A 15,055-nucleotide genomic window follows, 5' to 3' on the forward strand; every position below is an offset into this window, starting at 1 on the left:
TTTCAGCAGTTGTTGAACACCGCCAAAATCTAAAGTCAGTTGTAGACTAAATCAGAATTTGCGCAAGCAACCAGATTCGGACTGGGAATATGAGATTCAGATGGCCATTTAAATAGAGTCTGCAGTAGAATGAAATTATCTGGTATTTTAGAAATGTTGATAAAATGCTTTTAATTTTGATATTCATAACTTAATTTACACAATTTCTAAGAAATTTCAACAAAAAAATTTTTTTATAATTAATTTGTATACGTTTAATTTTTGTACAGTTTCTTTTTAAATTGATGCAGTAAATGTGTGTAACTTGGAGCTTTGATTTATTGTAACAAATAAAGGGTTAATTTTGCTAATTCATAATGTTATTATCTATAAAATACACAGCAGGAAACAAGCTTATTTTATTTATAATTATTTAACTTGAGATATATATATGTAAACTCATGTTTGTGAAAATTGCAACACCACGAAGGACTTACGCGAGTCATCTGAAATTTTCAGGAAATGCAAAATGATTAGAATATGCAAATGATTAGAATTTCAGACCCGTAGCGCATGCGTATGCTGAGCAGTGCCCTCTGAACGGCGGATGGATCCGAATAAATAGACGGCTGTAGCCTAGCGAGTATGGTTATCGGTGGTTATCTGCTAGTGGTAAACGTTAGCTTAGTCATTACTTATGCCTATTCGACGAAAGAGAGCGAAATTTCAACAACTTACGGAGTTTAAACGGGGGAGAATCATCGGCCTTCGTGAAGCTGCATTATCTTATCGTGCAGTAGCCGCTCGTGTGCAGCATAACAGCAGCACGGTGATGCGCGTTTGAAAGCAGTGGATGGACGAGTGTCGGATAACTCGGAAATCCGGGAGTGGACCCCGAAATGTTACGTCAACTCGCGATGGTAGACACCTGTTCGGCGTTGCGCTAACGGACCGTACGGCTCCCTATAGACAACTGGCAGCACGGTGGTCAATAGCTTAAGATGTTTCTTGGCGTGCTTTATCAATTCGTAGACGTCTGCCTGCAGCGTGGACTGCGCGCAAGGACTCCTTTATACAGGATCCCCCTCATGCTAAACCTTCGCCGCCTGCGGCTGCAATGGGCCAAACAGCATAGGGACTGGCGTGCTGATTGGCAGCGTGTCGTGTTTTCTGACGAATCTCGCTTCAATTTGTGGTACAATGATGGCCGCATTCGTGTCATACGCTATGCTGGTGAACGCCATCTTCCGGAGTGCGTTATCGAACGCCACAGTGGATGAACACCCGGAGTTATGGTCTGGGGTGCCATAGCATATCATGGACGATCTCAATTGCTACAAATTGTGGGTAATCTGAACAGCAATCTGTACATCAGTGAAGTTCTACAGCCCCGAGCTGTTCCCTTCCTTCAAGCCTTGCCAGGTGCTGTATTTCAACAGGGCAATGCCCGCCCTCATATTTCTAGGACTGTTAAATCCTTCCTTGCATCGCGACAGGTACAACTTCTTCCTTGGCCGGTGTATTCCCCGGATATGTCGCCGATAGAACATGTGTGGGATTTCGTTGATCGGCGTCTCGCTCGTAATCCTCGTCCTGTTGCTTCTACATGCGAACTTTGGGTACGCATACAAACAGTATGGAATTCTCTTCCTCAGACAGACATTCAATTGGGTATAATATACAATTGGGTATAATATAAAAAAAACACAACTACTTCCACTTAGTAGGAATAACATTTACCATGACGCAATGCTAAATTCTATGCCACTATCCACATAAATGCCACTATCCACATAAATCAATTATTAATCAAAAATCGAATATCAATTACTTTTCTTTATAATGCTATAAAATCTGGCGAGCAGCTATTTAAACGATCAAACACTTCGTTTGTTTATTTGTGGCTTGAAGTTAGGCTCGCAGAAAATGCCGTTCATGGGTTAAAAATAGTAGGAATAACACAACCTGTGACGTAGGCTATAGTATACCCAATTGTTAATCTGGGCATTTGGCGATACAGCACTTATAGAATTGAAGGACTTGTTACGTCAAGCACTCAGGTATCATAATTTTGATCTAGTTGCGCTTCTATGTCATTTTGATTTATGTTGCTAAGTTAACTTTCAAAAAATTCTATGGCTGGCAAGAGCATTTATATTTTTAAAGTTGTTTATTTTTATTTCTTTTAAAATTCGTTCTTTTTTTAGCGAAATGTTTTTTAACCTAACAGAATTCTTTGCCGACTTTTCTCTGTATATATGAAGAAAATAAAGTAAATTAATTAATTCCTAATTGAGTTTAGATTAAATATTATCATGTTTTTAGGGCATGAATCTGAATTGAACAACCTGATAATGCTCACTCTGGTTATTGTTTCCGTTTTTAAAAGCGCTATATGTTGAGCCACCTCATTTAGATTTGCCATGTGACATTTTTAGCAGCAATCATTGGTCGATTTTCTAACGTTGCCATTCGGGGAGTTGTAATGAGGCATTTTTTTGGTGCCGTGTAAGAGAAATATATATATAGATAACTGCTGTGAGTTAGCAATTTTTACTCGTGTCTGTTAGATCTAGTTTAGCCTATCTAAAGCCAGCGTTGTCTACGCTTATTTTGAAAATGGCTCAAAACGTTAACACGAAGAAAGGCCTCAGTTTCGTTAAAATGAAAAGCTTTTGTGGTCTGATTTTTTAATATTTAAAAACTTACTCCAATGCTGCATTAATTTGGCATATAAAAGTTTGCAAAAACTAGGAATAAGGCAGTGATTCTGTTAATTTTCATCTAGGTGGAAAAATAGCACCAAATTGATGATTTTTAAAAAAGTTTAATAACTTTTAAAATATTTAAGTTATTTGTCTGTTCTAAAGTGCAGATAATTTTTTGCAGTAAGATTATATATATAGTTTAAAACCATCGCATTGCTTCAAGTGCAAAGCCCTTCCATGGCTTTTTTATTTTCCTTGGCGATAGAACTTAAAAAAACTGCTTTAACAGATATTACGTTTCACTAGAAATGTAAAGCTAATTTAATTTTATTTTATAATGGTCATAGAACATCATGGTGAACATCATATTGGTTATTGACCTGATTTTTGAGTTTATGACTACCAATGCTCAACTCCGTAGCCTTGTAATTTTGAGCCTAATCTAGAAGACAAGGGAACTCCTGGATCAACTATTGGGGGAAATTTGCCTTCGTGAAAGATTTATTGATGGAACTAACCCGCAAAGAATGCATGGTCGAAAACAAAACCCAAAACCACTAGAGGGCGTCAAAGTTTATGTTCTTATATGAGGCAAAAACACCCAAAGAACGATGAAGTTAAGTTATAAAAGCAAATTTAATGGCATGTGATTACAATAAGTGTTCAAAACAGTGGCTGGCAGCGGCTATGCTGGTACAACGGCGAAGAAAAGATAGGCGAACTTTCCCTGCAGCGGCCGTAAGCTTGGCGACAAATAACGTAGCGCAGTAACTCGCAATAGGAATGGAGCTTTCTCGTTTGCATGAAAAAACTTTCCAAATGCGCCAGTACCTTTGCGTTTTGTTTTCGACCATTCATTCTTTGATAAAAATTGTTTGTCTGGGTGTGTACTATCACTTCCTAAAATTTTTCCCATCTTTTTAGAATCATCCTGTATAACCTAAAGCTTTATGGTCTTATTAAAAAATACTGAAGACTTTTCTAATTATCTAAAGGCATTACAAATTGCCCTGTAACTGTTACACTAAAAATATGACTTTTTAAAAAATCCAATTTTAAATCCGATTTCGCTCAAATTTTGTTTTTTGCTATGTAAAATTACATTCTTTGAAAGGATGTAAAAGATTGTTTACTTTAAAATTTATAATTATTTTCGGCTATTACTAAACAAAGTAATAAATGTTCCATAAAAATTTTTTTGGGCGGGTAATTAACTTTGGAGAAACTAATTTTATAATTGTATACAAAAATTTCTCAATTCGCTTTTAAAAGTTCTTGAGATAAGGCGAAATACGCAAAAAATGAAATTAATATTAAGGGGTCCAAACTTTGTATCACTCTCCTAACCAATTTATTGTGATCATATTTCCCACACTGCTGCTACCCCCTGCGTTTATCGGATCAGAAATATGAATCCTTTTAAAAAAGGGTATGTTTATTTGGAGAAAATGCGTTTTTGTGCCTGATTTTGCAACTTAAAATATTGTCTACACCAATTAATTAGCATATTTTAGGTTGCCTCTTCGAACCATTTGGATAGAGTCCTAGAAAGTGAAGATCCAATCGTTAGATCAGAAGTTAAAGGTCCGTTTATTTTTTGCGCAGTACACGTTAAAATTATTAAGAAGTAACGGTAGTCAAAATCATTTTAAGTCAAATTTATCATAACAGTATTCAAGTTTGAATGCATAAAAGTGGCTACCAGGTTAATTGTAAAAATTAAGTCTAACAGGCTTTAGACAGTCGGGCATTATTACCAGTATAGCTACTAGAAATAATATTTTCTTAAACTATATAGAAATTCCGTAGTATTTTATTGGTATGCATGAAATACAAAAAAAAAAGTACGTAACTAACAAGATACTCTAAATAGCAAGTAAATCTTCAATAAATGACCTCGTTCAAGTCAGACAGAAAATCCGTTAGTCTAACTATATAAGGTATTGTTATTTATTGAGTTATCCAGAAATAGTAACTCCAGAAAAACAGTTCAAGTATTCTAGTCACAGCTAGTATCGTTGCTATGCAACGGACGACGCTTAAGGTTGCCCAGAGGAAACATCGAGACCTTGTCTAATCAAAGTAATTTCTCGCCTCTATGATGGAATTGAGTGTGGTATTAATTAAAATATGTCAATGGCGACATGGCGAATTAAATATTGTGATAGCTCTTTTGGCCCTGTCTATGTTTTGAATATATATTGAATCATTTTATTTTATATTTAATATTAAACACGTTTATTGTTGTTAATCGAACCTAAATAATCAACAGTAAAAATATTTACAAAAATCTAAAATTTTCTTAAATTGATTTCAAAGAGACTGGTTTACAAATGAATAACAAAACCTGGTGCACAAAAAAAGAATTTTTTCGTTTCATTTCTGCCAATATTATAAATTTTACTCTCTTGATATCGGAGTGCTTCGAATGTTTTAAATACTTTTGTTCTATTTTGATTGTGCTTATATTTTCATCTAACTGCAATGCAAAGGCAGATTATTTCAGATGCAGAATGTGGGCAAATTATTTTTCTTTCGCATTTAACTCAAATTTAGTTAATTCAACAATGTAACATAGCTGCAACATTAAAGTTTTTAATCATATTTAACAACAAATAAATAATTAAGGAATTCAGCTAGCCATTTTTTTTAACCTGGATTTTCTTTTCTCTTCTTTTTTTCTCTTTTTGCGATGTTTATTATTTAAACAATTTAAAATTACAATTACATGATTAGGCTATTTTAAAGTACCAGATCTTTAACTCTCTTCCTAGGTAGGCTATAGTTAAGAATAATTTTTTATTAGAAAATACTACTGACAACCATATGACTACCATATGGTTGAAAAAAATCATTAATTAACTTTTTTTAATTCTTTGTTGAATTCTATGAAGATATTAACATCGTGTTATATTATATCCATGAATATTTCATATTTATGCGAAATTTTTTCCAGTGGTCATCTGAAGCAGACATTTTTCAAACAAATAGAATTTTTATAAATCTTTCTTCGGAACTCAAGAACCCACGCCACAAGCAAATCTGACCTCTAATGTGTTTGTTAAAGTTATTCATATGGCGATAAAAAAAAATCATTAAATTCTTATTTTTGTAAAAGTTCATTAAGTTCTTATTTTTGAAAAAAATTCATTAAATTCTTATTTTTAGGATAATTTATGACAATTATTTATAATGATCATTTATAAAAATTATTTATAAAAATTTATTTTGCTAACAGTAAGAAAAATGTTTTCTGAAAGTACGGATATTTCGTAAGGTATATGAAAAGTATTTTAGATTCTCTAACAAAATGCTGAAATCGATACATCCTACGACGATCTAAACGGAAAAAACTAAAAGAACTCATTGAATGAGTTTTTCAGATATGAAGGAATCACACAAATGAAATGCAAATGGTAAAATCAATATACGAATGAGAATGGGTTGTTTCAAAGCAATTTCACATTGCCTACATTTCAAGCTCGGAAGGGAAAAAAACTGTAACGATTTGAAGGAAATGAGTTTAAAGTTTCTTCGCCCCAAAAAAACTTCCCAACTTAAATCTTCTATGTCTGAAAAACACCTATATAAAATGACATTATGTCCAATATATATCCTAGTGTAAATAGTTTTTATAAATTATACTTAAAAAATGCTACCATTTATTAATTTAAATACATCTGGTATTTTTTGTGAAAATTTGGAACGTTCATCTTCCTTTTAAATGCTGCATCACCTAATTTGGATACATACTTATTTAAGAATATTCTAATGGAAAAGCTATTTTTTTTCACTTTACCCTATGAAGAGTGATCAGTTGGAACAAGTCATTAATCTATCGGTTGCTTATTTTTTATACCAGTATTTAATCTATCGTTACTTTTAATAAGCAAGCAAACAATAATTAACTAATTTTAGTTGTCTGTATTCATGTTCAGTTGACACTAAACTCAATGATGCTACAGCCCAGTGAGAGTCAAGGCCTACTATTTCCATCCCAGTTCCCTTGAACTTGGGCTCTGGGGTGCAGGAGCAAATGTTAGGGTTGGGTGGTCAGCCGAATATGGGAACTCCAGTGTTTAGTTTGCAAGCATGCTTCGTACTCTTTCATCGACTCACTGAAGGGATGAAATACGCAGTCAACCTTGCTAGGACTTAGGATAAAACCCCCAGACCTGTGACGCGGGGGTGCAAAATGTAACTAGGCCTTAATCAGTTAACAGAGAAAACTAGAAAAAGTTATGTCTTGTCTTGGAAAAATTTAATATTAGAAAAAAATATAATAATTATTTAATAGATTTTTGGCAGACACTACTGATTTTGTAAGTTAAATATATCTGTAAAAAAATATCTCTAAGAAGAGCTTTAAATGTGAAAGCTATATCTAAAAAAAGAAAATCTTGCTCGCTTTAACATCATCTTATTAACATTATTACATCATCTGTTAGTCTGTTAACATTATCTATTAATTTATCTGTTGGAATCCTGCTAATATTGATTGATAGGTCTATTGTGCCTGGTATCAAGACACCTGCTGCGTCCAGAGAATAGGCGCCATTGTTTGAACTCTCAGAACAAGTCGTATTCCGCCTTCATATTTTTTGAAGCAAATGAATTTGTTAAATTATCAAATGAGTTTTAATAATTATTTTTTCAATTTTATAATTTTATACATATATATATATAATATATATATATATATATATATATATATATATATATATATATATATATATATATATATATATATATATATATATATATATATATATATATATATATATATATATATATATATATATATATATATATACAGTGAAATTCTCCGTTCCACTGTAAAATGGTCACTGATGGAGGTTTGGTACCTCCATTCATTAATTCAAATTTGTAAATCGAAGGTACATGATTCTTCGCAGATGACTTTAATTTTAGTTTGTGTAATTTTCTTGTTGCTTAAATGCCACTTCTATTAGCGTCATGAAAAGATGGATCTTCGAATTAAATTTAACGTCCATAAAAATGATCCCAACTGATATAATTATGCGTAAAAATAAATTTACCAATTATGAATGATAAAAATATTTTTAAGGAATAAACAATTATGTTTTTTTGTTGTTTGAGTTTGCATTAATTTCTATATCACAATAATTAGTTAGTTTTAAAATATGAGAAGAGGTTTGCTTGTTTTTTTTTAAATATATTTTTTTCTAATTTAACTTTCAACTCTCGAAGTAAATCATTAATAACATCGTCGTTAGTGCACTCTGATATCAACATGAGGTTGTATTGTCAAAATAAGCTCTCTAAATAAGAGCCTCACACAAATATTTCGAAAATATTTTAATCTACTTATGTGTTTTGTTAAATTTTCTGATTTAATATTTTTTGCGTTTCCTTATTTTATCCTTTTCCGCATTTGGTGCAGATGTTTGCCTGGTCGCTGGCAGAGGTTTTAATAGTCTCTCCTAAAGATTTTCTTCAACAAAGGTCTGTGGAAAAAATTCCGTGCCTCCAAACTTTATCCAAAAATAAAGATATATTTAAAACTGTTCTTTTGTAACTTAAAAACGTTAACATTTCTATTTAAAAAAAAAAAAAATTATGCATTTTGTCCAAAATCTTAATATTACTCTCTGAACTTAACTGAAAAAATTTAAACTTACTTAATTCTTTACTTCAACTTATCAATCACAGTCATATTACAAAATATAAACTTATCCAAAGAACAATAATAAAAAAAATAAATGCCTTTCCGTATTTGGAGAAGTTCTGAAAGTCTTTTCAACATTTTTTCCCCGGCCAAGTAGAATCGATTAAAGGAACCATTTTGAGATAGGGAATCCCCATGTGGGAAGAAGAGCAGACGACAAATTCTGCTTACTTTATTTGAGATCTTATGAAAGTTCTTCAAGTGTATTCCTCTACCAATTACATTACCTTATTGCTACTGCTTTTCTTCGATCTGCTCTCTCTGTAGAAAGAAATGCCCTCTTGTCATGGAAAATACTTTTTTCCCAGAGAGTAAATATAAAAGAAAATTATTACTTACTTTTACACAACTTCATGCCACAAGAGAAAATAACTGTTAAAATACAATAAAAATTCTAGCTTACTTTTACTTTTCTTTGCGCTACGAGAGGAAATTACTTATAAATTATCATAAAAATGACAGCTTACTATTACATTACTTTGTGTTATGAGAGGAAATAACTTTTTAATTATCATAAAATGACAGCTTACTTTTACATTACTTTGTGCTACCAGAGAATATAACTTTTAAGTTATCATAAAATGACAGCTTACTTTACATTACTTTGTGCTATGAGAGGGAATAACTTTTTCATTATAATAAAAATGACAGCTTACTTTAACCTTCCAGCTACGAGAAGAAACAACTTTTTAATTATCATAAAATGACAGCTTACTTTTACATTACTTTTAAAAACCTGAGAAAATAACTTTTAAAATATCATAAAATGACAGCTTACTTTTACATTACTTTGTGTTATGAGAGAAAATAACTTTTTAATTATAATAAAAAGGACAGCTTACTTTAACCTTCCTTTGTGCTACGAGAAGAAACATTACTTTGTGTTATGAGAGAAAATAACTTTTTAATTATAATAAAAAGGACAGCTTACTTTAACCTTCCTTTGTGCTACGAGAAGAAACAACTTTTTAATTATCATAAAATGACAGCTTACTTTTACATTACTTTGTGCTATGAGAGGAAATAACTTTTTGATTTTTATAAAAACGACAGCTAACTCTAGTATTATTTTGTGCGACAAAGGAAAATAACTGTTAAATTGCAACATAATTCTACACTACTTTGTGCCTCAAGAGAAAATAACTTAAGTTTCAACAAAAATGTTAGCCAACGTTTACATTAAGTTGTGCTACAAGGGAAAATAGCTTTTAAATTACAATGTAATTCTACAATACTTTGCTTTGAAAGAAAATAACTGTTAAATTGCGACAAAAAAAATGCAATTTACTTTTGCCATAATCCAAGCTTTCAGGGGAATATAAATGTTAAATTACAACAAAAATGACGACCTACTTTTTACATATGTGCTATAAGGGAAATCAGCCGTTAAATTACAACATACTCTTAAATTGCTTTGTGCATTATCCACATTACTTCATTAATCTATGCAACAAGGGAAAATAACTGCTCAATTACAACATACTGCTATGTGTTGCTAGGGAAAGTAGTTGTTAAATTATGACAAACTTTACAATTACTTTTTACATTATTTGGATTACTGCATAAATCTAAGCAACAAGGAAAAACAACTGATAAATTGCAGCAAAAAATACAATTTACTTTTGCATTTAAACTGAGCTTTGAGAAAAAATAACTTAAATTACAACAAAAATGACAACTTATTTTTGCATACAAGCTGCGAGGGAAAATAATTGTTAAATACTAAAAAACAATAAAAGGAAAAGAAATTTAAGACAAATATAAAGTCTAATTTTTATTTTAAATTGCATGATTTTTTTTTTAGTTTTCTCCTTCATTTATTAATTGTTTTCTTGAAACATTTCTGTGCTATTTTATGTTTTCCTTTTAAATTATAATTAGGTAACTTTCATGAGGTAATTTGAAAGTTTTTATTTTGTTTAATGATGTTATGTTACTGTATGAATGGATTAAAATTAAGGTGATCCCTTCGTCCCATTATGGATTGCGTGTTAGTACATGAAAATTTTATTTCTTGCACGAAAGTCATGCCGATGCTCTGTTCGCTATCTGTTCGAAGTAGTTTATACATTGCGATTTTAATTAAATCTCTAGTTAATTCTTTTAGTATACAGTATCTACAACATTTGTTATCTAAAGGAACGAAACGCGAGACTTATTCTCTTACATCTAACTATTCATTTAAATTACAGGGGTTGGACAAAGTAATGAAAACACTTCTATACCAACTCCTTTTTTCATATTTCTCAAGAAATACTTAAAGAATTATTTTAAAACTTTAGAAGTGTTTAAGTCACGCAATTTCTCATCAATAAAGTTTAAAATGTGAGGGACCAGCAATAAATTACGAACGCAAAAAAAAAATGTTTCTGAACACCTTATGCCAAACAATAAGCTTGTAACTTACGATATATGCAATAACTGCACAAATTTTCATAAACCTAGCTTAAATATTCAAGATGATATAGAAATTTTTATAAAAAACTATTTTTTTTTAACTTTTGTTTTCTTTCTTTAATAGCTGAAATAGTCATTAGAATTAAACAAAATTTTTCGAGCAGTTTTTAATTAATAGTAAAAATATAATTTTAAAAAAATCATTAAAAATTGCGCTTGATATGAGTATTTAAAGTAATCATTTTATACTGTGCTTGCGCAGAAAATATCTAAATATTTCTTTTTCCATAAATTTGTTTTGAATCATATTTGGTAACTAAAAAAAGTCCGATTCGAATATCTTGAAAATTTAAAAAGTTTCTAGTAATTTTCTTAATAGTTTTTGTTAATTTGGAAGGAAGGCTGTGAGTAAGGGGTTTTCCATAAATTAAATTTTGAACTATGAAAAAAATATTTGTTAAAAATGACATCGGCATTGTATAGGATCACACCCCATTAAATTATATTTTATTATAACAATATTACCAAACTAATCTCATGCTTTATTTATTTATTTCAGGTTATTTTAACCACGAAAATGGAGATAGAGCTGGATTTTACTTTGCGATTGTTTGTATTTTTGTTGGAGGAATGCTCCTATTTTTCATAGATGTTCACAAAAGAAATGTAAAGCGACAAAAAAGTAACACTATGAGCTCTAACTATGAGCCAACAGAAAATGAACGCATGGACAGAAGAGCTTATTTCAATAGACGCGTGACACTCCAAGAACTCGCCAATGCACGGATTTTAGCCAAGCACAAAATTTCAAATGACTTGTTGCACAGGCAAGAACTGACTTGCATTTCGGAAGAAGTGATGATGGAAAATATATTCGACGACTACATCGATGACTGTATTACATCGTGCAACAAGGAAGAAAAATACTTAATGCTCAGTGAATTCGAAAACAATTTAATCAACACTCAAGAGTCGTCTAGCGTCAGTCAAGAATTTCGAAAGCTCGCGAAGGAACGTAAAATATCCATTGTCACAACACCCTCTTTAGAACAGTGTCCGAATTGCTTAGGAGTTGTGCCAATAGATGGCAGCATTGAATGTGGATTTGAACGAGAGCCAGATCCTGCTGATATTCCATTGAAAACTCACGTTTCAAGATCGTCTGCTAAAAGGTTAACGGCATCAAAGAAGAAAACTAAATCCAATTCTATTCAAAATGATATTATTGACGAGGTTACGTCGTCTCTCTAATAAAATTTTTACCAGTTTTTGTTCATGAATTTTCCTATTCTGAAGAAGATGGCAAAACCATGCTGAAAAAAGCAGTTGTAATCAAAATTCTAATAAAATTTTGAAAAATTCTAAAGCAACTTTGTCCCTCTGGCGTGCAAATTGTTTGAGTGTTCGAAATAAATTTTAATTAGCCCCTACCGTGGCAAGTTTTGTCCAATCTGGCAACACTTGTTCCAAAAATATTGCAAATCACTATAAATGTAAAGTTATTTGCTTCGAAGGTTCCATCGCTTTTTAGAAAATACTTTTTTTTAAAAATCAAAATTGAGTTCAAGCATATTTGTTTAATTAGAATCCATGATCTACAGTCACATGTGCTAATATGCTGCCTAGTTAAAATTTTCTTGAAAAATTTGTTGCGCCGGAAAGGGTTAACACTATTTTAAGTTTTACGTTAACAAATAATGTTAAAAACTATTATCCAGCCATTATGGTTATGGTGACAGAATAAACCACTACTTTTTTCCTACAGACACGAAATTATGTAAGAAAAAATTAGAGTTAGAACGATAACGCGTGATCGATACTTTTTTCTCATAACTGCCTACCACCGTTTTGCTTGCTAATAATAGTTTCAGCGCCATTTCAATTTTTTCTTATGAATATCACGTTTCGATGTTAAATTTTCTTTCTAAATTTGTTAATTTTAAAAAAAATTTTCATTGTAACCATAACCGTGAGATCTGAATAATAAGTATTCTTTAAGCACATACTTTATAACTCTTGTTTTGAAAAATTTTATTTCATTTTTGAATGGCATGCTTAAAAGTTCAAAAATGGTATAATTTTTATATCACTTGTATGTTCTAAAATGGTTATGTGCATTTTTTGCTGTGTGTATGATTGTAAAAGACAAAAAAACAGAAAGATTGACAAATACTTCGATTTTTATAAACTTTTATAAATGTTTCTGTGCGAGCATGTGTACAATTTGAATGTTAATCATTGTTTAATTGTGAAGAACTTTTCAAATATTTATAGTGTACATTTTGCATTAATATTGAATTTGTGTTATTTATTATTTCAAAATAAAAATGGGAAACTCCATTTTAAAATAAATTAAATTTGTGAAATTATTAAAATAATTTATGAGACAAACGATATGTGTTCCTTTCTTACTAGATAACTGAGGCCTGAATAAAATTAAAAAAAACATAGAAGCTAAGGTTTCTTAAGACTTTAAAAAACGTTTAACCTTTCGCAGTTCAAAATCTTTAAAATGTGATTTAATCAAAGAGGAGAACACTCCACCTTTAAAAACCTAATTAAAAGTATAAAAGTAATATGAGATCACCTTCTAATGATGCTGCTGCCTAGTGACAATGATGAAATAAAGGTTTTTCATTATTCCGTTCAAAAATAAAATGTACAAAACTCGCTTTTTATGCTATTCACGAGGCATTAAAATAGTTTTTATCATTTTTCATGGGAGAAGTGAGGAAAGGAAGCCCACTTTATAAAAAAGAAAATTTTATAATATAGTAAATCATTAACTTCGATTTCAATGAGTTATAAACTTTAGGGAACTCTAAACTATTTTATCTGGTCCCGCCATCTAGTGATGCTTATAAAAACTAAATGTTCATCATTTACTTTCATTACAAAAAATAGAACTTATTTTAGTATTTTTTGAAAATGTACATTATTTAAAATAAAATCTAAGAGTATTCAGCTCACATATTTTTAACTTATATTTCAAATAAAAAATTAAGCAGTTATTAAGTCTTTATTTCATATGATAAGTATGGAAAAATATCACAAAAACTGGCGTGGAGCTAGCAGTAGGAGAAAGCGAAAAGGCCCAGATGTGTAGCAATGGCTTTTTTTATTTATTTTCTAGCTATTATGGTTTATCCTCTAAAACCTCTTCGAGACGGGCGAGTCATATATGCATACTCAGGGTGTCGATAATCAGGGTAAAAAACGATGAAATTGGTAGCCAAACTATAGTAGTTTATTTGTGAGCGGGGTAATAATAGTTTGCTTTATTTAATTCACCATAACCTAGTTCGAATTAAAAAATTTATAGTTACACTTTTAACACTCTCTTTTGTTAGATTTAAAGTGAAAGCAAAAATATGTCCATACCTGCCAACTTTTAATCCTTTCCATTATCATTTTTCCCAGTGGTATTAAAATGGAATTAAAACTTCAATTTTAAGCAAACAAATACGTTGTATTTGAGAAAACTTAAGTTGACAACCATGATAGTAACGCATATTGATATATGTGCTTAATTTTTGTAAGAATAGTGGTGATCAAAATCATTTAAAAATCAAATTTATAAAAGAAGAAATAGTATATATTTACTACCACTTTAAATATGAAAATAAAATCTTCCGGAAAATCCGGAAGAGTTGGCAGGCATGTATGTCCATTAGCTATGTCCAACTAAATAGCTATGCTCAAACTTAAGCTACCGTTTTTTACTTTTTGTTATTCTGATTCCCTACGAATACATTTATGACTTGCCCGTCCCAAAAAGGGTAACGGGAACTTCTCTCAAACATTTCAATGTTTTCTTTCACCCGTGATAAGTATTCTTTTTAACCGACAGAGGCTTCGAATCAAATATTTGAATACTTGCTTTTTAAAAGGCATAGCAAGAAGTAAAAAAACTATAAGTGGTGAATTGTATAAGCCTACGAATTATTTAGAAATAGTGGTGGATAAGAACCTACTAAATTGAATTTATTAAACCAAGAAACACAATTGATAAACTACCACTTTAAAATATATATTTGTTGTCCGGAGCAAGTTGGCATCTCTGCAGGGGTGAAAGCGAGACGGAAAAGAGAAAAGGCTGGTAGTAAAACCATTTCATTTATAGTTAGTTTTCGGGAGGAGTTTACTCATTCTTTTTTTAAACTACTCTACAATATCTATTTTATCTCGGAAAAGAAGCAGTTTCATATATACATCACAATTATGAAAGAAATCTTGGTAGTTACAGATATTTTATTTTTCT

At 30.9% G+C, this 15,055-nt stretch overlaps 1 protein-coding gene across 1 annotated transcript in view; it reads left to right on the forward strand.

Moving 5' to 3' along the window:
* Positions 1–13,556, forward strand: part of LOC107444752 (monocarboxylate transporter 10) — a 274,874-nt gene extending 261,318 nt beyond the window's left edge. The window contains exon 5 of the mRNA XM_071184754.2: positions 11,354–13,556. Coding sequence (XP_071040855.1) covers positions 11,354–12,045 — 692 coding nt within the window. The 3' untranslated portion in view covers positions 12,046–13,556. The remainder of the gene's footprint in view (positions 1–11,353) is intronic.
* Positions 13,557–15,055: the final 1,499 nt, after the last annotated feature.

This window comes from Parasteatoda tepidariorum, chromosome 5 (assembly GCF_982258835.1).
Source record: "Parasteatoda tepidariorum strain Cologne lab strain chromosome 5, Ptep-v5.0, whole genome shotgun sequence".
Classification (NCBI taxonomy): domain Eukaryota; kingdom Metazoa; phylum Arthropoda; class Arachnida; order Araneae; family Theridiidae; genus Parasteatoda; species Parasteatoda tepidariorum.